Raw genomic sequence first — 24,181 nt, forward strand, 5'->3', positions numbered from 1 at the left:
CTGGGCACTAGGCCGAGCGCCAGCTCGGATGTCCTGGCGCGCTCTCTGCGGTCGGCGCCTATGTTGGTCTCACAACTCCTAGCTACAAGAAGCTAGGGTTATTGGACATAGTCTGTTGTGGGGTTCAGAGGGTCAGCAGTCATTCCTCCAGATCCAGAGATCCGGCACCAGTCGCCAGTATTGGGACTCCGGGGGCTAGTAGGTTCAGGTTTGGGATGCTGATTTGGGATTCAGCATATAGAGGTTAGTTTTAGGATTCATGTTCAGCATCTAGGGGTTTTTTGCTTGGATTGGGGGTTTGTCAAATGTGGTCATTGTTGGATCAATACTTGGAATTCATGCTTAGGATTTAAGTTAAATATCCGAGGCCCACTTAAGGTTTATGGCTCGATATTCAGGTGCACTGTTGGGATTTAGGGCTGAATACAACAACTTGAGAATCACTGGGATAGAGTTTTCAGTTTTTTAAAATTTGGGTTCGAGAAGGAAATCTGCTGAGTTTCTTAGTTTGCACAATTTGTTTATAGCCAAAGGGAAATCTTTTAGAGATAAGGTTGTGAGGTATGGATTTCAGAATTTGTGAGGAATCATTGTGAGGTTTCAAGGCCACCTGGAATCTAGGTGGCATTTATGAGATGTTGTATCCAGGAACGGACTACACTGAACTTTGGTTTACATCTTGGGAGGGAGCTAAGTGTTGCTATTGAAGGTTTTTGGGTTTACTTGGGGTGTGAGAAAGGGACCTGATTTGTCTGTTGGGGTTTGAGATTTAGGTAGCACTCACCATCATGCTGAAAGCTGTCATCCTGATTGGAGGCCCTCAAAAGGGTGAGGAGCCAGGGGACTGTGGGGAGGGGGGTGTTGGGCTCCAGTGGTTAGTGGGTTGGGGCAGAGGGGGGCAGGAGGCTGAAATGTTCTCTCTCCTCTCCCAGGAACTCGCTTCAGGCCTTTGTCTTTTGAGGTGCCCAAACCATTGTTTCCTGTGGCTGGGGTCCCTATGATCCAACACCATATTGAAGCCTGTGCCCAGGTAATCACATAGGCTCCCCTCTCCCACTAAACTTCCTGCTGATCTCCTTCATGCTATATTTCCCTTTCCCAACAATAGTTTTTTCCTACTGGGGAAAAATGTGAAAGGTGTCCCCTTAAGTCTCAAGTTGTACAGCGTAGCTGCTCTGTTTTTCCCTAATCTAGTCTCTCATCTGGCCTCTTCCTGCTCAGATTTCACACCTTTTTTTAAAGTTTGGAAATGAGATCAGACAAGGATCTTAAGGACAATTTAAAGTCATAGCATGGAGATCCTTTTTTTTTTTTTTTTTTTTTTGTGGTACTGGGAATTGAACCCAGGGCCTGTGCATGAGCGAGGGAAGCATCTACCAACTGAACTATATCCCCAACCCACATGGGGATCCTTAATGAAGACAAAGCACAGAATTCATTGCCTTGCTCACCACAGAGCTCATTTCTTTATTTTAGTATTGTTACAGGCGAGGTTTTGGGTGAAATCTAGCTCTGCTGTGAGACTGACCTGGAGCAATCAAGCTTGGTACCCTGTCTGAGCTTTAGTTTCCTTATCTATAAAATAGAGACTCGACTTTGTTGTAGGATGGCAAAGCTATAAGGTGCCTAGTTCAATGCTGATCCTTGATTAATAGTACCCTTACTCATGCTGATGTCAAGTTTAGACTGACAGATAAGAAAAAAGGGCGGTGGGGTGAGTAGATTATCCTTTGCATTAGCTTGGCAGGCAAAATCTTTCCAAGAATGAGTCCATTTCAGGTGTGTGAGGGAGTGTAAAGGAGTGAGAGATCTGAACTGAGATTTCCTCTAACTCCCTCATTGTGCAGGGGAGAAGACAAGAGTGGGTCCCCAGCTGAAACTGAAACTGTGGTCTCTGGACTTCTAGGCCAGCACCAGGGATTTTTCCCAGCATTCCCTCCTATTAGCTATTTTCTCTCCCATTCTCTTGCCTTATCCTCAGGTCCCTGGAATGCAGGAGATTCTGCTCATTGGCTTCTACCAGCCTGATGAGGCCCTTACCCAATTCCTAGAAGCTGCTCAGCAGGAGTTCAACCTTCCAATCAGGTGTTTGTACATGCAGAAGGGGATATCCTAGGCCTCTGAGTTCATAAGAGTGGGTTGAATTAGTATTTGCCAGAGTTCACCATCACATGCTAGAAGGATTCTTATTTGGATACCTCCGACTCCCTAGATATATGGAGTTTCTCTGTGGATAGGAGTACTCCCAGGGGCTGGGGTTAGGAGATTAGCTTTCCTGGCTCATGCTGTATGTCTTCTCACATATCACTGAGCTGGCTTTGGGGTCCCTGGGAATAGGTACCTTCAGGAATTTGCTCCCCTGGGCACAGGAGGTGGTCTCTACCATTTCCGGGACCAGATCTTAGCTGGAGGCCCTGAAGCATTCTTCGTGCTCAATGCTGACGTCTGCTCTGACTTCCCCTTGAGTGCTATGTTGGATGCTCACAGATGCGAGCGCCACCCTTTCTTACTCCTTGGCACTACGGTAAGGGAGCTGGTAGGGCCAGAGGATGTTGGGGAGGCAGGGGCAGCCCCAACAGTTGGAATAGGAATGTGTGTTGGGAGGGAGGTATACTGTCCCAGCTGTAACGAAGGTATCGCTGGTGACCCTGAGCCCTTTGGCTGCTCAGAAGCAGGGAGGTGGGGGGAGCTGTCAGCACTCACCCTGCTGAAGGCCTGTCAGTGGTGGAGCTGCGTGCCAGGTGCTGTAGGTGAAGGAAAGAAAGAATAAGAAAACAGCCCTGGCCCCCCCTGAAGCAGCAGGTCACTATCTTGGATGTGTTTATCTTCCAGGCTAACAGAACACAGTCCCTCAACTACGGCTGCATCGTTGAGAATCCACAGACACATGAGGTGAGAGCAGAGAGGGGGCTGGGTGGGCATCTGCTCATGACTCAGAGGACAGTAGAACACTATGGGGAGGCCCCAGTCTTTTCAAACAAGAGGCAGTCCCTTGATTAATCATCTTGTATCGCTTTCGGAGAGGCTGGCTAGGGGGAAGGGGTAACAGTTATTTCCCATGGGTGTGTGCTGAAATCAATGTATGTACAGGGTGCTATGGAGCACAAAAAGGGGCCCTACTGAGCCTTGCCTGGGTGGGAGGTAGGGAGGGCTTCCTGGAGGAAGCAAGGTACGCTGAGTCAGAATTGTCCAGATAAAGGAAGAAACAAGAAGGCATTGCAGACAGGGAATGGTATGTGCAAAGGCAGAGGCAGGGAACATTGTGGTGGCTCCTCCTCTAAGGAGGTGAGAGTGTAGTCAGCCAGGCAGAGGGCTGTGGCCCTGTTTGTGAATCTCCCTGCCCTGAGCCTCACTTTCTCACAGCCCTTTTATTTCACCTTATTTTTAAAATATTTTCTTAGTTGTCAGTGGGCATTGATTTTATTTGAATATGGTGCTGAGAATTGAACCCAGTGCTTCACACACGCTAGGCAAGCACTCTACCACTGAGCCACAACCCCAGCCCTTGACCTTGTTTTAATGTAAAACATATATATGAACACACACACATGGCATGCATACCTCGTTTTGCACCAGGCACCAGCTAGATATGAGAGAAACAGAGCCAAAAGGCACAGTCTCTGCCTCTCTGGAACCCTCAGATTAGTGGGAAAGACAGAATCCAAGACAACCTTTGGAAATGGCACAGTGCCACCAGTGAGGTGTGGTTGGGGCCTAGGCCTGAATAACTAACTTTGGGACTGGCAAGAGAGGACTCACGGAGGGACTGACAATGTCAACTGCGTTTCTGAAGATGTTTTTTTCAGAGGAAGAGATGGAAAGAACATTCCAGGGCATGCATGCAATGGCTTGGGGCTTTGGCCCCGGAGCCCTAGGAGATGGGGAGGGTGGAAGAGAGAAAGGCCTGCAGTTCAGATTTATCTTGAAGGTGAAGGTGAAGGACAGTCATCTCAGGGTGTAAAGTCAGGTGAGAGCAAGATGCATGCTGCATGTTAGCAAGTCCATCCTGGCAGCAGCAGGGAGGGCCTGCAGATGAGAGGGTCTTAGGGGATCATGCTGGGCAGTGGTCCTCTCTACTACCAAACCCAGCCCTCACTGTCCTTAGGTCCTGCACTATGTGGAGAAACCCAGCACATTTATTAGTGACATCATCAACTGCGGCATCTATCTATTTTCTCCGGAAGCCCTGAAACCTCTTCGGGACGTCTTCCAGCGTAATCAGCAGGATGGGCAACTGTGAGGCCCCATCGCCCTGTAACCCCAAGTACCCCAGTCACAGACCCCTGGCACATGCCAGGCTCTCAGGCTTCATCTCAACCTGCTCACCCTCTTCTTCCCTTCTCCCTTTCCCACTTGTCATCTCCAGCCAAACCTCCCTCCATGTCCCTCCCTTTCTAACCTCATTCTGTCCCTCTTCCTTATCCGTCCCAGTTCCTCCTCTGTCACTGCCTGCCCACTCCCCTTCTGGTCCATTTCTCTCAAGCCCTGAGTGACCCAGAGACACCTTTCAGAGCAAACGGCAACACACTTGGGCCCAGGCATGCTCCAGTGCAGACGCAGGTGCACACATGCATACATAAGTACACACATGCATGCACGCATATTCTCAGGCTGACTCTCCTTGGGATGTAGTATCCCAGAGCCCTTCCTACCAATCCCAGGGTACCCCTTCTTGGCCTAAAAGCTGTTCCCCTCTAGGATTCCCTGTCTTTACCCTCTCCTCCCTGCCCACCTCCCCATCTCACATCATTTGCTCATAGCTATTTCTCACCCCACTGTGTCTCTGCTTCTCTCCATCTCTCCTGGCCTCTCTGTCTCTGAGCTGGCATCTACCATCTCTTTTTCCCTCTCTCTGTGACTGTCTCTGCCCTCACCAGCTGCCTTGCTCTGGGGTGAGTCTGCCTGTGTTTCATGCCATCCTGTGAGGGGAGGGTGAGTGGAGGGGTGCGCGGGGAGGAGGATGTGAAAATTGGGGGATTCCTTCTAGACGCGGGGTAGAGATAGGAAGCGGGTCTATGCCAGGGGCTCCCCTGCAAGAGCAGCCAATCCAGGGCGGGTGAGAAAGCGGCCTGAATGTGAGCACACTTTGGAGAGAACCCACCGGACCTGGAGAGGGGCTTGGAAAGGTGATGGGAATCTCTCCATTTTCTTCTGGGAGAGACACATTGGCTCACCTCTGGGCTCAGCTGGGGACCTGATGTCAACATCCTTTCTCTGCAGGGAGGACTCTCCAGGTTCATGGCCTGGGGCAGGGACCATCCGCCTGGAGCAGGATGTGTTCTCAGCCCTGGCTGGGCAAGGCCAGATCTATGTGCACCTCACTGATGGCATCTGGAGTCAGATCAAGTCTGCTGGGTATGCTAAGCAGGGGGGTCTGTGCCTCAGATCTGGAGGTTGGGGAACCAGGTGGTAGGGGGTGTTGAGACTTTGGGGTTGTGACCCTGCTGGCCCCTGAGCTTCTCCCCTCTGTGGCGTCTAGTTCAGCTCTCTATGCCTCTCGCCTCTATCTGGGCCGATACCAGATCACTCACCCAGAACGTCTGGCCAAGCACACATCAGGGGGTCCAAGAATCCGAGGTACCCACCCAGCCCCAGTTGTTAACCTTTGCCCATCCCCGTCCCCCATTCCCCCATTGCTTCCACTCCTGACCTCAGGTCCAGAGGTGAGTCTCAATCCCTGCCCCTTCCCATCTAGATAAGGTTTTGGGTATTTGGACCCAGGTCCTCTCTTCTGCTTCTAGGAAACGTTTACATCCACCCCACTGCTAAAGTGGCCCCGTCAGCTGTGGTGAGTGGTGGGCCCAGCCCCAGAGAGAGGAAGGTGCTATCCGTTTGGGTTCAGGAGTGGGGTGCAGAGAATGCCAGAGCTCAGGGTGCTGGTCTCTGCCGAGCCCATAGTGTGGCCTGGCGCAGGTTGCTTCCACCTTTTGTGTTCTAGGATGGGATTGGACCTGGGCACCTGTAGGTCCTTACAGGACCCATGGTATGTGCTTCTCTCCACAGCTAGGCCCCAATGTCTCCATCGGGAAGGGGGTGACTGTGGGTGAAGGTGTGCGGCTCCGAGAGAGCATTGTCCTCCATGGAGCCACGTTGCAGGTAGGTACCAGGTCCCACAGCAGTGTGTGGTGCCCAGGAGGCTGAGGGATGGACCCAGCTTGCCTCCCAAGGTAGAGAAGGGTGAGCCACACAGGCTCTGCCTCTGGACCCTCTCACACCCTCCCGTTCCTGCCTCCCAGCCCACTCACCTCGCACCATCCTGTTTGGCAGGAGCACACATGTATTCTGCACAGTATCGTGGGCTGGGGGAGCACTGTTGGACGCTGGGCTCGTGTGGAGGGGACCCCCAATGACCCCAATCCCAATGACCCTCGAGCCCGCATGGACAGCGAGAGCCTCTTCAAAGATGGCAAGCTGCTGCCTGCTATCACCATCCTGGGTATGACTTACTGGGCCCTGGGGCTTCGAGAAGCACCAGAGATGATGCCAGAGGTCTGTGGGAATATTTGTTCCTGTGTGTGTGTGTGTGTTTGTGTGTATGTATGCGTGTATGCACATGCGTGCACGCTTCCTTTAGCAGACACTTACCAAGTGCCTGCTGTGTGCCAGGCCCTATGTGAGTTTCTAGGGGCATTAAGCCAGGACCACAGATGGGCAGGGAGGGATCCCTCCCAGATGGCCTTGGGTCCCTAGCTACCTGCCCCTTTCTCTTCTCCCATGACTTCCCCTTGGTGCCCTCATCTCTACTGCAGGCTGCCGTGTCAGGATCCCTGCCGAGGTGCTTATCCTGAACTCGATTGTTCTGCCACACAAGGAATTGAGCCGCAGTTTCACCAACCAGATCATCCTCTGACAGGGGCTGCAGAGGGGCCCCCAACTCCTTCCTGCTCTCCTGGAGGCTGCTGCCTGCTTGGCCAGTCCCTATCCAGAAAGGACCAGATGAAGCCTGGCAGGATCTTCACCTGCTGGGGCAGTGTGGGTGGCTTGGTCTCCCTCCCCACTCCCAAATAAACCCTAGTGAACCTTGAAGCCAGCACCGACTCCACTTGTGCCTGGGCAGGGGGTGGGGGCAGAAGGTGAGCAGCTGAGTCAGGCCCCCCCACATTAGCATTTAAATTGGAGTCGTTGCTGCGGGCTCATGAATAATGAATCTGGAGCTCTGGTAAATCTCCCCCTCCCTAGATGCCCTTCAATAGACGAGTGGATAAAAAAATTGTGGCAGCTATACACAATGGAGTATTATGCAGCACTAAGAAACGACAAAATCATAGAATTTGCAGGGAAATGGATGGCATTAGAGCAGATTATGCTAAGTGAAGCTAGCCAAGCCCTAAAAAACAAATGTCAAATGTCTTCTTTGATATAAAGAGAGCCACTAAGAATAGAACAGGAAGGAAGAGCATGAGGAAAAGACTACCAGTAAACTAAGACGAATGGGGGGAGAGAAAGGAAGAGAGAAGGGAAAACATATGGAAATGGTAGGAGACCTTCAGTGATACACAAAATTATAAGAGGTTATGAGGGGAAAGGGGGTGGGGGGAAAAAAGGGGAGAGAACTGAACAACAGCAGAGGAGGTAGAGAGGGAAGATGGGAGGGGAGGGGAGGGGAGGGGGCATAGTAGGGGATAGGAAAGGTAGCAGAATACAACAGTCACTAATATGCCATTATGTAAAAACGTGAGTATGTAACAGAAGTGAGTCTGTATTATGTATTTGGGGAGTTCAAATCTCAATTGAGTCGAATGTATGAAAGATGATATGTCTTGAGCTCTGTAATGTTTTGAACAATCAATAAAAAAAAAAAAAAAGAAAGAAAAGCCAAATGGAAAAAAAAATAAAAATAAAAAATAAATAAATAAATCTCCCCCTCCCATTGCCTCAGCCTCTTGCACTGCTTTGGAGGAAGGCCCTCCAGGCTCCCCTGCCCGCTGGCCCCCACCTTTGCCCCTGGTTGTCCACCTTCCTGCCTCTTTATCCTTACTGGGCCTGGCCTGGACTCCCAATGTGAGATTCAGAGGTGGGGGGTTGTGAGCCTTTCAGCTGGGCCCCAGAGCTGGGAGCCACAGCCCTGGAGGCTGATCACCCCTGGCAGCCCGCTCTCCTCAGCTCCTGCCGAGCCCTGGTGTTGGCCTGTTTTTCCACTTTGCCAGCCCCATCTGCTCCCAGCCTGGCTTTTGGCGAGGTGTAGGAAGGTTTGCCCCCGCCTGGGGCTCAGTATCTCTGTCTCCTACTCCCCTGGCAGGCAGGGCAGACCTGAGCCAATGCTGCTCTCTCTGGAAGTGCAGGGGGAGGTGTCCTTTCTGGGAGTTCTGGCCACTTCCCATCAGCCTGGTCCTGCCCTTCGCAGGTCTCAGTCTTGCTCTCCCTACAATCTCTCATGTTTGCCCATGACCCCCAAGTGCCCCTCTCAGTGCCCCCCTTTCCCCAGCTGTGGGTGCGGAGCTTAGTTGCCAGATGAGCTGGTAATGATCGTAATCTGCTAATTGAGAGGAATCTAATTACCCGAAGAGAATGGGGGGGGGGGCAGGGTGTGGGTGGGAGGGAGGAGGGGGTCCTGGCAGCAGGCTGGGGTGGCAGGCGGCAGGGTGCTGGGGCCTTGTTATCAGCACCATCATCAGGGACAGCCTAGGATTTCATAGCTCCATAGGTGGGCAGTGACAGAGATGCACAGGAGCTAGGCTGAGGTGACCTCTCAACCCCTTCAGGCTCTGCAGATTGTGTGAGAGCCATGGGAAACGACTGGATTTAGCAGGCCTGACCCGTAACCTGCCTCACTCAGCTCCCTTCCCTCTTCCTTTGGTCCCTGCTTCCAACCCAGACCTTCTATCATCTCTTTGCCTGCAGGGAACTGCAGAGGCCCACTCTGTGCCTGGGGTCATCTCCCTGAGGAAGGGGCTGGGAGAGGGCTGGGCCGCAGGGCCAGGCTCTGGGTCCCTTCCCTCTCCACCCCCGCCCCGTCCTGACCCTTCTGTTCCAAGCGGTTGGCAGAGGCCATGGCAGCTCCATCATAAATATGATAATTTAATTATTTTCTCAGCAAAACACCGTGAAATCCAATAAGTCTGTGTCAGGCCCTGGCCCCCGGGACCCCCCTCCTAGACCCAGTGGGGGTGGGGACATGGTGGGTAGAGGTACTAGAAGGGGAACAGGTCTGTGTTTGAAAGGGGGGTAGCTAGTGAGGCTGAGGTCTGCCTCCCCCCAGGCCAAGAGAGTGTATGCAGGGGGGTGTCTAAGGGGAGAGGCTGTAATGCCCCATCTGCAGCCCTTTTCTGTGGTGGAAAGACCTAAAGCCTCTTGCATCTATGAGGGGGCCACTCAGGGCCCAAGATGTGAGTAGGGGGAACAAGGAACCCCCTTGTCCACTGCTTCTTGACCCTGCACCCAACCTTCAAAGGCCCTGTAGGGGTACAAGGGTGCTGGCCCTGTGAGGGTTGGAGAAGGGAGAAACAAGGGAACTGGGGTGGGAAGTGGGGGATGAACAGGGGGAGGGATGCGGGGGAGGGGTGCGCTCCTGCCATTAGCGCTTTTTCGGTTTCCATAAAAAGATTATTCTGTAAAATCAGCGAGGGGGAGCAAGCTGGGGGCCGGGGAAGGGGGTGGGTCCCTGGCACCAAGCTGGATGGGGCGACAGGGGAAGAGAGCTGGGGACAGGGACTGAATGTGGAGAGAAATTTGGATGGGCTTCAGGAGCCAGCAGAGGGGGAGAGGATGATCCAAGAACAGACAGGGAAGGTTGGGCGGGGTGGGGTGGGGCAGGGCAGCAGTGCCTTCATCTCCCTCCTGTCCCTTCGGTGGGCTGTCCAGGGACCCTGTCCCACCTCCATCTCGATCCCCTCCCTCTGGCACTTAGCAGCCATTATCGGGGGAGCAGATTGCGGCCCCCTCCCCCTCTCCGGGAAGCAGGCACAGCTGGGGCCCCGCCACATCTGCCGCATCAGCGCGGAGCACAGCTGGGTATGCCCAGAGCCTTGCTCCCCAAAACACAAAGGGGAGCCGGGGGCCAAGAAGAGCCCAGACCCCCGAAACAGACATACCGACACCTCTGCCAACAGACACACACTCCTCAAAGCGAAGCTACACCCACCAACACACGCTCCCTCGGTGTGCAGAGACGGAGAACTGGCAAACATGCAATTACCCAGCCCCGCCTGCCACCCCCGCTCCCCTCCCCCAGCCCCTCCTCTTCCCCCAGGCTCCCTTCCACCACCCAGACCACCTCTGAACTGCCCTGGACTCTGGTCTGGAGGGAGCAGGGATCTCACTGCCCCAAACACCCTTCTGGGAGGGTAGGAGGGTTGTAAGGGACTTCGAGGCTCACCCTGAGAAGCTACCCGCCCTTCTTCTGAGCCTATATCTCTCCCCAAAAAGAAGCCCTTCTGAAACTCTGGCCTTGCCACAGTCTGGGTGTGATGTGGTCTCCATGCTAGGGCAGTGGACTGGGCATCCTTAATTGTTCCCTGTGGCTCTCTGGTGTTCCATCAGCCGCCTCAAGGAGGCGCTGTGTGCCCTCAGTCTCCAAGCCTTGGCTCCAGGGCTCCCAGGGCCACCTCTGCATCATCCCCTCATCCCCACCCTACCCCTTAATCCTCCAGCACTCTAACCTCAGCAGTGCATCCCTCCGTTTAACTCTGCTGTCCCTAATGTGGGCAGGTGGGCAGGGTGTGGGGACTCCATCAATGGTACAAAAGTCTTCCTCCCCAGAACAGACGATGAACAGTCGCTTCTTTCCCAGTTAATGGCCACCTCGTGGCCCCTGATTAAATCCTGCTGCCTGGAAGCCGCATTTTCCTACTCATCTCCTTGGCCCTGGTGTCTTGCCCTCAGCCTCTCCTCCCTGCCCCCCCACCCCCTCCCACGCCGCCCCCCCCATGCCCCTCGGAGCTTTAATCCCTCCTGCTGCTGTGCTGCCTTATCTGCTCCCAGCAGCTTTCACTGCTGCAAAGCCCTCTCCCCCTCCTTCTCTGGATCTTCTCCCCTCCTTCCCAGCTCTGGCTGCTCTCTGACCAGCCTGTGCCACCCCCCAAGCCTCTCTGCCACTCAGGCCCCCATTGGGGCCCCTGGCTGACACCAGATCTGTACCCCGGTGCCCTTTGCCTGCTCTCCACCTTAGCTCTGAGGCTGTGGGCTGCCCACCGTTCCCAAGCTAGCCTCTTCCCCCTGACAGGCTCCACAGATTTTGTCAGTTTCTGGCAGCCAGGATTTGTCATTTTTCTTTTTCCTGCCCTTCCCTTGCCTGGGCCCCTCCTCAGTTCCTCAGATGAACGCCCTTCGCCCTCCGCCCCATCTTGGACCAGCTGTGCTGCAGTCCTGGGGACCCGTGGTCTCTGAGTGGGAGTAACTGCATAGGGATGGAGGGTGTGGGTTCAAGACACAGGAAAGGTGCTGTGCTGCCCTGGCCTCCGGAGGTCAGGGTGGGGGGTAAAAAGTACTGGTGACAGTGGGGGCAGGGCCTGGCGGTGGGATGCTAACCCTCTTCAGTCCTCTCAGATCACGTCCAGGCCTCCCCACCCCCTTTCGCCGGGACTCTCATTAACCGCTTCTCCTGCCTCGTCCGCGGCATAAATAACCCAGATAAATCAGCCGCCGTCCGCCCCCCGCCCCTCACCCCCGCACAGCCCGTTTGTCACCGCGGCTCGCTCACTAGCCAGGCCTGGCCCAGCCCGGCCTCCCCTTCCTTGTCCCTTCCCGCCCACGTCTGTCCCACACTGGCTCATACCCTGGTCCGCACCGGAGGCAGGTTCCTGGTCGGGGAGGGTGGTGAAGGGGTGTCTCCTGAGAGTAGGGGGAGGCTGGGGACTCTCTGGAGAATGCTACCTAGGAGTTTGAGGGTCATGTGGTTTATTAATGGGGCCAGAGAGATGGAGCTTGGGGCCTACACATGGTAGGAAGGGGCAAATGTAGCTTAGCTTGGGGGTCCCTGTCCTGTGAACAGAAGCCCCCTGGGAACTCGGTGAAGTTGAGTCCTGGGATGTCTCCAGGTCTCCCTTTGGGGTATTTTGCTCAAATAAAACCCCTGTGCCTCCTCCCAGATTCATTGAGCCAGAACCATTCTGCCCTCCCTGCTACTCCTCATTCCTCTGCCCCCATTCCCAGCCCTGCCTCATCTAACCTCTGCCTCCTCACTGTCACAAAGCCTGGGGGTGGAGAATTGGACTGTGAACAAATCTGTGGAATGGGGACAATTGGAGGGCAGAGGAACTCCAGCTGAGGCTTCACGTCCAGACCCTGCAGCAATGCCCCCAGCCCTTCTGTTTGGCCCAGGGTCCCTATCAGCCCCACCCTGTTTGCTCACCCCCAGCTCAGGTTCTGTCCAGCCCCACTTGGCTCTGATTCTTCACTACAGGGGGCAGCTGGTCCCCTGGGAGTGGGTGGGGGGAGCAGGGAGGGGATGGGGAGCTTGGGCGCAGGACTGGGGATGGGGGTGGGGAAGAAGCTGGGCCGGGCCCCAGGGACCAGCTGGGCAATGAGCCGGGGAAGCAGCCGGGAGGCTAAATGAGGGAGATTATCACCCAACTGCAGCCGGGCAGAGAGAGAGGCAGGCAGGGAAGCAGGGAGAGGCGGGGAGAGGGGACGGGGGGCCAGAGGCGACAGGGGTATAGAGGGACATGAAGAGGGCCAGCAGAGGCTGGGGAGGAGTGGATGGTAAAAACCAAACCAAGAGATGGGCTGGAAGGATGGGTGGGGGTGAGGGATGACTCCTACCGAGCATAACCAGATTCCTGGAGATCTGGGAGACTGGAGGTGGCAACTTGGGGACAATTGGAGACAGCTGGCCATCGGGCAGTGGTGGGGGTGTCAGTGTAACTAACTGCTGCACCACTTCCAGGCAGCCTGGAGTTCCTCCACAGCCCCCCATGCTCCCCCTGTGCCCAGTTACCACCCAACTTCATTCCTTTTAGAGGTTGAAGCTTCCCTGCCATCCCTCAAGGGGAAAGGGGGTGTGATTTGGGCTCTGATGGAGGCCAGTATGTGATGGGAGGGTGTGACCCTGAGATCTCAGCAGATGACAGGGGAATTCAGGGACATGTACAGACGCCAGGGCAGTAGTGAGTGCTGGGGAGAGCTTGGGGGGCAGCTCCTTGCTTTCTTGGCAGAGCCCCAGACTGAAGTAACCTTAAAAAAGCAATTAAATCACCTTTTTAAAAAAAACCTAGTAAAGAAAAATCAATATTGGGAGAAAGGGGAAGAGAGAAGGATGGGGAGGAGCGGTGGGGGGAGCTCTGGAAATGTCTGTAAGTCTACCAGGGAGGGGAGAGCCTCGGAGGGGGCTGCCAAGGCATGGGGCATGGGGGCTGTCTGTGGTCACTTGGGTACCTGAGTAGTATTGTGGCGGCTGCTTCCAGTGCCAATCTCACTTTCCCCTCTAGGATGTTGAGTCCCAGCCAGAGTCAGCACTGGACCCAACCCCAGGGGTCTTCTCAGTTTGCCAAGCTTCTGACCCTGACTCAGCCTCATGGGAATCTATGGGGAAACCCAGCTGTGGGACGCCTGGAAGCCACTTTGCTGAAAGGCTTGGAACAACCTAGTCAGGGCACCAGGCATAACCAGGCTGGGTGTGTGGGCAGGCTCCATGCTGAGGTGACCCTGATAGGACCTGACCTGGCCTTGCAGCCAGGGTGGCAGAGCAGCTCCCTGCTCCCTAGGGAACCATCCTTGGGTCCCTCCCTCAGGTCCAGGCGGAGACTGCGGGGCCAGGCCTGACGCAGGGGAGGGGTGGCCGACGGGCAGCGGGTGGACCTCGGGCTCTAATCCCCAGCAGCTGCCGTTTCCCTCAGATCGATTCCCTTCTCACTTTTTTTTTCAGCTGCTGGTTCCGCGGCTTGGATCGATGGAGCCGCCTCCCCCGCCCCTTGGAGCTTCCTCTCCCTGCTGCTCATTAGCGCCCCGATTAATCAGCCCCCCCTTCCTGCAGGGGACAAGTGCTTCCTCCCCCATGAGGGTTCACACTCTCACATGGGTCCCCCAGAGCACAAGCAGCTCATTCTTGCTACCCTCACCCTGGGGGCCACAAATGTATCCCCTCCTGGCCGGCCAGCCAGGCATCCTTCCCCTGCCTGTGTTGACAGACCACGTGCCCACTTGTCCCTCCACGAGAATATGGCAGTCCCTCAGGGTTACCCTGCCCCCATTCTACCAAGTGACAGGGCACCCCTGGCATTGGTTTCCTGAGGATGGCATTCTCTCCCATTGAGAACCAGCACATCTTCTCGCTCCCTGGGAAACCTCCATCTGGGCTCTCCTCTACCTCCTTCCACATTTGAGAGTTCCCGTTTCCTCCCTAGTCTATTCACCCAGCACCCCCCCACCTCCAGCCTGGTTGTGGCAAGAGACTGGGGGGACATTTGGGGTGAAAGTGGCCATAGACATGCAAGTTAACCAGGGTGGCCTCACTCCCAGTCGTATGAGTGGCTCAGGGGTTAGGGACAAGATGAGAGAGACAGAGCCAGTCTCCTGGAGCAGGGACAGGGGTACAGTGGGGCATTGAAGTCGACAGCAAAGCTCTAGGGAAGCTAGCATCTTAGTGGAGTCACGGTTGTCCCCTAGTCTGTCTTGCCTGCCCTCTCCTCCTTTCCCCTTCCTCATTCAAACAAGTGGCTCTCTCAAGGAGTTTCTGGAAGCTGTTGTGAGCTGGGTAGTGAGACCAGGTGTTGGCTGGAGTCCGGAGTCAGGGAGGCTGGGAAGTGGAGGACAGAGTTGGCTGACCCTCCATGGGGTGTGGTTCAGAAAAGTGGCAGACGAGGTTGAACGCTCTGGGTGTTGTTCTCTTGCCTGAGTGCCCTGGGAGTGGGACACATCTGGGGCTCCCTGCAAGTGGCTAGGGTGTAGCAAGACTTTGGGGGATAGCCCAATCCCTGGATCCCTGTCCTGGACTAGGGGTTTTCCCCTCCCCTGGCCTGGCTCCTGCCGCCCATGCCGCCGGTGAAACGCTGTTGACATGTCCTGAATTATTAAGCACGGGGTGGGCTCCGGAGCACATGCTGAGCGGAGCGGCTGGGGCTGCGCGGCGTGGCGGAGCAGCGCTAGCTCCCTCGCTCACTCGCTCGCTCGCAGGGACACACGCAGGGGCTGACAGCTGTGCTGGTGCTGATAAGGGAAGCCACAAGGAGACGATCGAGGAGAGAGACAAGCGGCAGCAGAGGCAGCGGCGGCAGAAGCAGCACCAGGGCTGCGGAGCTGCTGGGAGTGGGAGTGACGCCCCCACCTCGGGCCCCCACCCTGTCCCTGTCCTCCTCCTGCTTGCCCTGAGTTTAGAAGAGCAGCCGCTGCCACCACCGCCACTCCGGAGGGCACCAGGGCTGCTGGCCAGGGAGGGACAGGGGCAGGGAGGCTCTGGCCAGTCCCAGCAGCCAGGGACAGATGCCGATCGAGATTGTGTGCAAAATCAAATTTGCTGAGGAAGATGCGAAACCCAAGGAGAAGGAGGCAGGGGATGAGCAGAGCCTCCTGGGGGCTGCTCGGGGGGCAGCAGCCCCTCGGGACCTGGCCACCTTTGCTAGCACCAGCACTCTGCATGGGCTGGGCCGGGCCTGTGGCCCAGGCCCCCATGGACTGCGCAGAACCCTGTGGGCACTGGCCCTACTCACCTCGCTGGCTGCCTTCTTGTACCAGGCAGCTGGCCTGGCCCGGGGCTACCTGACCCGGCCTCACCTGGTGGCAATGGACCCTGCTGCCCCAGCCCCAGTGGCGGGCTTCCCAGCTGTCACCCTCTGCAACATCAACCGCTTCCGGCATTCAGCACTCAGCGATGCTGACATCTTCCACCTGGCCAATCTGACAGGGCTACCCCCCAAAGACCGGGATGGGCACCGTGCTGCTGGCCTGCGCTACCCAGAGCCCGACATGGTAGACATCCTCAACCGCACTGGCCACCAGCTTGCCGACATGCTCAAAAGCTGCAACTTCAGTGGGCACCACTGCTCCGCCAGCAACTTCTCTGTGGTGAGTTCTGCCAGCTGGGCTGCCTGGCCTGGGGTGGTGAGGCTGGCGTGGGGCGGGGGTGGTACGTGAGGGCATCCTCAACAGGGCTTCCCTTCCTTCCGCCACCAGAGGCAGGCCTGGTGTCTCCCCAGCCGGTGTTTCCCTCTGGCTTCCCAGCCCTGGAGCGGTGGACAGTCCTAGGGACTTACCCCAGTGCTGCTGCTCCTCTTCTTGGTCCTGCCGCTGCTGCAGTGCCCAGGGTTGGGGGCCAGGGGCTAGCCTGGGGTGAGCCCAGGGATCTTGAAGCTGATCAGCTAGCAGGGAAGGGATGTACCCTCCCAAGGCTGGACTGACTGATCCCCACTTTGTTCTTGCTCCCCTTTTCTTCTGGAGCAACTGAATTCTCCCCCCCCAAATGAAGATGAAAGGGACGGGTATTTGGGGGGCTTTGGCTAGGGAAGGACTCAGGGCTGCCTTCTGGGGAACTGGCCCCGCTGGCAGACTGGATAGAGATGGTCTTCGTGTACACTGGGTGCCAGTGTCTCTTCTGTCCCTGTGTCTCTCACTGCCCCCCTTCACGGATACCCTCACACATCCCTCTTTCATGCTCCCCCCAGCTTCGCCTGCCAGTGGCCCCCTCCATCCCCTTGTTGCTCCCTTGCCCGGCTCTGGCTCCTACACTGAGGATCACTCATTCACTCTGTGTGCATAATTCACCCTCAGTGCTAGCACACGCACATGCACGCGCGTGCACACACACACACACACACACACACACACACTCCTACTGCTTGGGGACACAGTTTCCTGCACACTCCCTCTCACACGCACTCAGTGTCCCTGTCACTCCACTCACATGCACACCTGCACGCCCACATACCCACACGCCCAGAGAGCTATTCAGCTCCATGCCCATATTCCAGCTCCTAGCTGCCAAGGATGGGGTCATGCTGTGGGTGCCATCTCACCTCATGATGCCCCTTCATCTACCCCAAGTGCTGCTCCCCATTCTCCACGCAGAGATTGCTGGCGCCATCTCTCACACATGTAGGAACACAAACACATGTACCCTGGCTGGGAGTGTCGGCTCGGGCTGCTCTCCCTGCACACCTCCCACAGTCAGGTGTATGAGTGCGAGGGGTGTGTCTGGTGTACTGTCTGTCTATCAGCAATCCGTTCACCCACAGTCACAGGCTATCTATTATTCATGGTGCTTGAGATGGCTGTCCCCAGTCCACAGTTGACTCCCAGCACTGTGTGTATCTGTGTTTTCATCCTCGGTACCGATGCCCATGCAGGTGCAGATGTGTGGTGTCAACACGGTGCCCACTCAGGCCAGCCTCCAGCAGCAATGGGGACTTTCCTTCCTCAAGGCCCAGCCCCCATCCCCAGGCTTTCACTCACTTGCTGCCTCAGTGTCACCAGGAAACACACTCCATCCAGGTCCTGGCCCCCACCATGATTTCTGCCTGGGGCCTCCTGACATTGGGTGGGGGCAATTAGATGGCAACAGAGAGCCAAGAAGGAGAGGATTGTACTGGGAGCAGAGTCAGAGGGCATCAGCCCATTGTCTGGCTGTACACCTTGTCTTCTAGGAAAACTCACTGCTCCTCAAAGGCAAGCCTGGGAGGGTCCCTGAGGAGGAGGTGGGATATAGAGTATGTGGCCTCTAAGATCCATGGGGCTCCTCTGCCCTGCAGCCTCACCCCTCCTTGTTGCGGGGGTCCAGTCTTAGCAGGTGCTGTTGGGGCAGAAATCAATGGGGTCTTTGTGTCCCCTAAGCAAGCTAGAGCAGGAGTTTGTGTCTCAGGCCCTTGTTGGGGGTGGGCAGGAAAGGGGAAGGGTAATGACATATCAGTGGGAGGGAAGGGGAGAAAGAGATGGAGGGGGGCTGAGGAAGTAAAGAGAGGGAGCCAGAGTTCCTGCCTAGCCTCCAGGGAGGGAGGAGGTGCCTGGAGGATACAGGGACAGGGAGTCCCCTGATCAAAGCTGGTGAGTCCTTGGAAATCCCAGGAAGAGCTGGGAGGAGTGAGGGTGGGTTTCCCACAGGCCCTTTGCTACCCTGGGGCTGCAGAAGAGAGGATAGAAGTTTGTGGGTCTCAGCTCTGGGGCTGCAGGAGGATAACAAGGGGAGGAGGAGCAAAGCAAGCACTGGGGGGTGAGTCCTCTTTGGGGTTCCTATTCTCTGTGCCCGATCTAGATTCATACCCTTATGCCCATACCTCGTTCCCATCTGCTGAGTGTAACTTCCCTTGGATCTGGCACCTTCGGGCCGAGCCTGCTGCAAATGCACCAGGGTCTGGAATTAAAGATTGAGATGGGGCCCAAGATCCGCAGCCTCGGGGAAGATGAGGGCATGTCATCTGGGCAAAACTGGAGAAGGGACATGAAGACATTGCGGTGTCTGGTGAGGGCATGAGGTCTGTAATTGTCTCTGTAGTGAGGACATGGAGTCCATGTTGGGGATGTGGGGAGGTCTGTGATGGGGAGATGGGTACCTGAGACAGTTGGTGGGGAACATGGAAGCAAGTGGGTCATGAAATGGTCAGTGACGGCGACAGCCTTCAGTAAGGGGCTATTATGTGTTTTCTGTTGCTTTCCCTGTTTCCTCTTTCCCACTCCCCACTCTGCTGTGACCTTTCCTCCGGAATCCAAGTTAATAAATGTCACATTTTCCAGCCTATTTTTACTCCTGGTAATGCACCCTCCCCCAGTCCCCTAAGCTGCTGCTCTTGCTTCTGTTACCACTGCAACTGCTCTCACCCGGTGCTCCCAGATAGCCCCTCATTCACTCGCAGGCAGTCCATCAACTTGGAGCTTGGTGTACCTACTATGTGTTGGGATCCCTGCTTGGAGTTGTGGGGGTCAGCAAAGAAGAGAAGCCCTAGTCCCTGGTCCCTGTCCTCAAGCAGCCTACAGTCCTATGATAGAGCAAGGACAGGGATGCTCAAAAGCTTAAGCAACCATGCAAGAGTTAATCAGCCATGCAAGTGGTGTCGTAAGGTGCCAGGATTAATTGCCAGATGAGGTGCATGGATAGGAAGAACCTGAGTTCAGAGAGAGAGGCCACTCGGGCTGAAGAGGGCTGGGGAGGCTTAAGGGATGAGGCAGGATGAGGCAGGCTGGCCATGGTGTGGAGAGGAGGAGAGGGAGGAGGGGAGGAAGAGAGAAGAGGATGCTGGGGCTGGGGGTGCTCTCCCTCCACACTGCTCTCCTCCAGCTAGTCCCCAGCTCTCCTCCTCATTCCCTTTCCCTTTCCCTGCCACGCTTAGTCTCACACCAATCCACTCCCACTTATACCTCCTACTTTCTCTGTCACCTATGTGTTCCCCTGCCACCTTGTAGATGGTTCTCTCTTTCTTCCCCATTCCTACCACCATTTGCTCCAGGGGTCCTGTGCCCCAAGCCCCATTCCACTTTCACTACCGGGCTCATGCCCAGCCTGCCCACTTCCTGGAAGACAGGCATCACCCTTCCCCACTCGCCAGCGTCTCTTTAGCTGTACAAAGCCAAGGCGGCTCTAAAATTCAGCATCTCCTCTTAGCTGGAGACTGTACCGTGGAGGGGTCAACTGTGTGAGTTCTGGAGTCACCTGATTGTGTGGATTTGAACCTTGGCTCTACCCTTTCCAATGTATGGCTTTGGGGGGACCTAAAAATGCTTCTGTGAGCTTCGGTTTTTATATTCATTAAATAGGATATTAGAACCTAAACATTTGGGGTTGTCTTAACGATTAAAGAGATGCCTAAAGTGCTTAGCACGCTGCCTGGCACCCACATCCTAGGCACTCTGCAAGTGTCAGCTGTCAGAAACGCCACCAACCCTGCTCCTGGCTATCTTTAACCTGACTGATCACAGCATCACCTACTGGTTTCGGACCCCTGCTTTGGCATTGTCGCTGCTGTCCATCACCTGGTCTTCCCTCCCTGTTACCCTCGGGCCCAAGTCCTCCTCTGTGCCGACGTATCATTTCCGTTTGATCCAAATAGGCACGCACATGTGCATATGTGCCAGAGTGTACGCACACTCTAGATCAGTGCTAGCCAAAAGAACATTCTGTGATGACAGAAATGTCCTGTGTCTGTGCTCTCCAGCATGGTAGTCACTAGCCATACGCAGCTGATGAGTATTTGAAATGTGATTAGGCATGTGTGGCTAGTGGCTACTGTCTTGGACAGTGCAGCTCTTGATGATTCTAGGAATGAGGTTCAGACTGCCTGGCAGGCTGGAATTAGAACTGGGATCAAGGACAAACTGTAATGGCTGCAGGCTATGAACTACTGTTCAGGCTGAGGTACCAGGCTGAGCTGAGGAGGGTGCCTGGGGCACTGGGGCATCCAGAAACACCTTGCAAACCAAGGGACCTTTTTTCCCAGGTGCAGATCAAAAACTGGCCTTTCGTCTTCCATTCCACTTCTAGGAAAATTGAGGCATGGAGGAGCGGGAGAGTCCCTAAGGAGGGAGGTGTAGGACCCAGACCTTCTTCATGGGGGTTTAGAAAATTCCTGGAGGGGTGGGAGACAAGGGCCCTGTGGGTGCCTCACTGTCTCCATCCCCTCTTGGCTCCCAGGCTTCCCTCCCCCTCCCAACACTCCTTCCCCACAGGCTGGTGACTGCCGTGACTATTAATCACTCGCCCTGTTCTCTTCCTCTCTACTAATCAGGCACAATTAGACAAGGCCTCTTCCAGCTGGGCAGTCCCCCTCCCTGCCCTCCTCCCTCTTCTCCCAGCCCTACCCAGCCGCCACCCAGGGCAGCTCTGATACAAGAGGAAGAGCATGTAAGCCTTCTCTCTCTCTCTTTGGCTGCCCAAGTTCCCCGTTTGGGGCTCTCAGCAATCCCCTCCTTCCATCCCAGCTTCCCTCTTAGCCCCTTCAGTTTCTTTTATGGTCAGACCAGTACTGATCATCTCTACTCCCCCCGCAACTAGACCCCCTGCCCTTGGCCATGGGAGTGGCCACTCCATGATCCATCCCAACTCCATTCTTTTGCTTTTGGGTCTGAGAACCTAAGGGCTGCTTCTAGCCCTTGTTGGCTCTGGAAGGATTCCCAATTGGCTAGGGTTGGTTCAAGCCTCTTATATACCAGATGAGCTCTGACCCCCATACCCTATGTCCTCTGTCTCCTCTGTACCATCCTCTTTCAAGGTGTGAACCTTGAACACAATTAGTTCAACATCTAGTTCAGGGTCGGTTCTTCAGGAGCCAGGCAGTCAGGTCAGGGAGGGAACACAGTGGGGAAGGGAGGGGTCTGAGGAGAACTAGAGATTAATTAACAGAATGGACAGCTGCTGTTCATATCCAGTTAACTGGAGGGTGCCCAGTTAACATGAGGGTGCCCAGTGTTGGAAGGTTTCCTGTTTTTGTCCGACTAAGGCCCAAATCTTGCTTATTTTAATAATTTTTTTTCTGATATAAAAAACAGCAAGGGCTGTCTCCAACTCACCCAGAACCCAGTGTGATCGCTGGTCCTGCTCACCTCTTACTCCAACACTGGCTGCTGTCCCTTAGGCCCTCCTGCAGGGGGCGCCTCAGTCTGGCTACTTTAGCAGTGGAGTTGGTGGACCAGGATTTGGATGGTGTGGTCCTGCAAGGAAGGGCAAAGATTGTTACTGTCACAGAGGGCTGGTCTGCAAGGGCAGTGGGGAGGGTCATGAGGAACGTGCCCCACCCGGCCCCACTCAGCAGCCCCGTGGCCTCTTCATTAATCAGGAATCAGCCCTGAGCTGGGCTCATTATCAGCTCAGCTTCTCCTGGCACTGCCGGAAGATGCTGATTAGCATTTGAAGAAATGGCCCCCACGTACTGTTCCCCTCCTGTCCTCCCTCTTTCTTCCCTACAGTATTCCTTCCTGGACACCCATTCCTGCCCTTCAGCTTCCCAGGAGGGATCTGCTCCCTCTTGTGGTTGGTGGCAGGGCTACCTCTGTTAGATCAGGGCTGGGGGCAGAAAGAATCAGGAATGTAGGGGATCCCAGGGAGCATTGAGAGCACCCAGCCTCAAGGTTATTCCTGCTGAGGCCCCTGACTCAGTGGTTCAGTGGGTCCTACTGGGTGGGGGAGGGAGAGTGGGGGATGGAACCTGAGGGTGGTTCAGGAAAGATGCACAGACACCCTGGAGGAAGATGAGAGGGCAGCCTCAGGCTGGGGGTTAGCAGTGTTGCCTGCCCTTCCAGGTTCTTCTGCTCTTCTGCATCCCACCTCCTTTGAGCAGCTGGGCAGAAGAGGTGGGGACAGCCAGCTTGGTGGGCAGGAGGCCTGAGGGGAGAAGACCTACCAGGGCATTTTCTTGTTGCTGTTTTTGCAAATCATGGTAGAGGCTTAGGATCTTCAGAGCCACCCCAGATTTGGGTGGGTTGGGGGGGGGTGGACAGGGACCCTGAGGGTGGGGACAGGAAGACTCCCCTGCTTTGTGTTTTCCAGGAAGGTGGTGGGGGTGTCTGAATTTCTTCTTTGGGTCCCCAGGCTGGGGGCTGGCAGCTCTGGAAATCCAACCCACCCCTCAAATGTTCACAGTGCCCTTGGGACACTCGTTTTGGTTGGAGGGGAAGCAGTTCCAGAGAGATAGGCATAGGCTGCGGCAGCCGAGGCAGCAGCGAGAGTTCAGAGAGGAGCCACGGGATGATTAAGGGGAAATGGAGGATTGATTTAGGAGGAAAGATTAAAGGAGCTAAATCCGTGGCGCTTGGCTCAGCGGTGACTAAGCGTGGACAGGATAATAGCTTACAAATGTGTGAAAGGTGTAAATACCAAACGGGGGGAGGGGAGGCGGCTAGGCGGGCCAGGGGAGCGGGGCCAGGGGGCTGGGCAGGCCCCGGGAGGGCTGGGACCCCAGGGTGACTGCTCTGTGGCGCTGGCCCCTCCCCAGCAGGAGTACAAAGCACAGAAACTCAGTATTTGGGACCCCCGGGTTCCTGGAACCGGGGTAGGGGTTTCGTTTCTGAGGCTCCGCTTTTCTGGGCCTCGACTGACCTCCACGTCTCATTTCTGCCCGACGAGGCACCTGAGGTCGCGGGTTCAAATCCCTCCCGCTTCCTCGGTGCCCCTCAGCACCAGACCTTTAGGCTATCCCCACGCCCGCCAGCCACCCCCAGCTCTGCAGACATCTCCTCGCGACCCTCTCCAGGCTGTCCGGGCTCCCGCCCCCTCGTCCCTCCCTGGCCGCGGCGGGCGACGGTGTCTCCCTCCGCCGTGGAAGCCTCTGGCGCTGCTGTGTGCGCGGAGGTCACTTTGCCGAGGAGCCGGGAGCCGAGGGAATGCAAATGAGGCAAACCCAGGGAGGAGAGCCGAGGCGCCCGGAGGAGAGGAGGAGACGGGAGGAGGGCGCTGGCGCCGTGATGGATGCCTGCCCCGCAGGAGCGCGCGCGGCGTGGAGAGTGGGTCCGGTGCGGCTCTGGGCTGCGGGTGGGCCAGGCCTGGGCTTTCAGGGTGGGGGGTATGCGCGGGACAGCAGTGGGGGCCTGGGGGCCGGTCAAAGTTCCTGGTGGGCACACAGCCACCCATGGCTGTCCCCAAGGCCACCTCAGCTTTGTTAGGAACTGGCAACTCACATCCGGTGTGGGTGTGTACTCCGCGGTGTAAGCACAACTCTTAGCGACAACTTTGCATGGGAGGGGAGGTCAGGAAAGGACTTAATAACCAATTAAAAATATTCTCGCCTGAAAAATTGATTTTCTAGGGTTTAAGGCCTAAGCGTGGCTGCCAGGGGAACAGGGTTGACTGTCCCGCCTCCTCCTCTCGGTTGGAAGCTGGCGCTCCCTGGACCTCCGCATTCTTCCACCATTCTTCCACCGCTTGAGCTCCCTGCTCAGAAATCTCAAGGCCTTACTGGTCCTCCTTCCGTCCACCACAGTGCTCACATTTACATTTGAACAAACACAGTGACCATTGCTTCTCAGACTCACCTTAGGAAGGAAGTCTCCTTGAAGAGCTCATGGGTGACAGTGGGGACTAGGGGCTGTGTTGACCATAAGGCAATGGAGACCTACACCATTCACATGACAGCCAGGACCCCTGGAGGGGATAAGTGTATTCTCTGGTCTTGACTGTGACACAATCCCCATGCCCTTCCTGGGCAGTGGAAGGTAGGCCTGTGGTCTTGCTCAAAGAAGCTCTGCCTGACCCTCTAACCCAATGGTCCTGTTCCACATTCGGAGGGCTTGACTGGGCTTTGGCATCATAGCATGGACCACAGCTAATAACCTCTATCTGTGATTGGATTGTTGGATTCTTGTGTTTTCTTCTTGTTTGTAGACCTGACACTTAGAA

General features: G+C 55.8%; 2 protein-coding genes and 1 long non-coding RNA gene across 5 annotated transcripts in view; 2 read left to right on the forward strand and 1 right to left on the reverse strand.

The window, feature by feature from the left end:
- On the forward strand, window positions 1-7,030 carry Gmppa (GDP-mannose pyrophosphorylase A). Of its 2 annotated transcripts, XM_078018071.1 has the most exons (13): window positions 1-828; window positions 933-1,030; window positions 1,982-2,085; window positions 2,338-2,524; window positions 2,833-2,892; window positions 4,106-4,236; window positions 4,878-4,892; window positions 5,221-5,355; window positions 5,480-5,577; window positions 5,742-5,788; window positions 6,004-6,096; window positions 6,268-6,436; window positions 6,750-7,030. In XM_078018071.1, the coding sequence occupies exons 1-13, from the start codon at window positions 789-791 to the stop codon at window positions 6,848-6,850; spliced, it is 1,278 nt and encodes a 425-aa protein (XP_077874197.1). In that variant the 5' UTR covers window positions 1-788; the 3' UTR covers window positions 6,851-7,030. The 2 variants fall into 2 exon arrangements, with proteins under 2 accessions (XP_077874197.1, XP_021585659.1); XM_021729984.2 differs by lacking the exon at window positions 4,878-4,892 and having other exon boundaries at window positions 4-828.
- LOC144365633 (uncharacterized) lies at window positions 1,435-21,972 on the reverse strand. The gene is made up of 2 exons (XR_013424323.1): window positions 21,361-21,972; window positions 1,435-2,744 (listed from the first exon to the last, which is right to left on the reverse strand). It is a non-coding gene; the product is annotated as an uncharacterized LOC144365633 (long non-coding RNA).
- The window catches only part of Asic4 (acid sensing ion channel subunit family member 4), a 24,814-nt gene continuing 13,192 nt past the window's right edge, over window positions 12,560-24,181 (forward strand). Inside the window, exons 1-2 of one of the 2 annotated variants that reach the window (XM_078018070.1) lie at window positions 12,560-12,639; window positions 13,802-15,936. In XM_078018070.1, coding sequence (XP_077874196.1) covers window positions 15,355-15,936 — 582 coding nt within the window. In that variant the 5' untranslated portion in view covers window positions 12,560-12,639; window positions 13,802-15,354. Of the gene's footprint in view, window positions 12,640-13,801; window positions 15,937-24,181 lie in introns of those variants that run through there. The other variant, XM_013360855.4, reaches the window with a different exon arrangement.

This window comes from Ictidomys tridecemlineatus, chromosome 7 (genome assembly GCF_052094955.1).
Source record: "Ictidomys tridecemlineatus isolate mIctTri1 chromosome 7, mIctTri1.hap1, whole genome shotgun sequence".
In the NCBI taxonomy this organism is placed as follows: Eukaryota; Metazoa; Chordata; class Mammalia; order Rodentia; family Sciuridae; genus Ictidomys; species Ictidomys tridecemlineatus.

What these genes read in the sequence shown, in the direction of transcription:
- Gmppa (XM_078018071.1), top strand. Translation starts at nt 789, where the DNA reads ATGCTGAAAGCTGTCATCCTGATTGGAGGCCCTCAAAAGG. An exon ending in GATTGGAGGCCCTCAAAAGG is followed by an intron (nt 829 to 932) that starts GTGAGGAGCCAG and finishes CTCCTCTCCCAG; the next exon opens with GAACTCGCTTCAGGCCTTTG. An exon ending in AGTCAGATCAAGTCTGCTGG is followed by an intron (nt 5,356 to 5,479) that starts GTATGCTAAGCA and finishes TGTGGCGTCTAG; the next exon opens with TTCAGCTCTCTATGCCTCTC.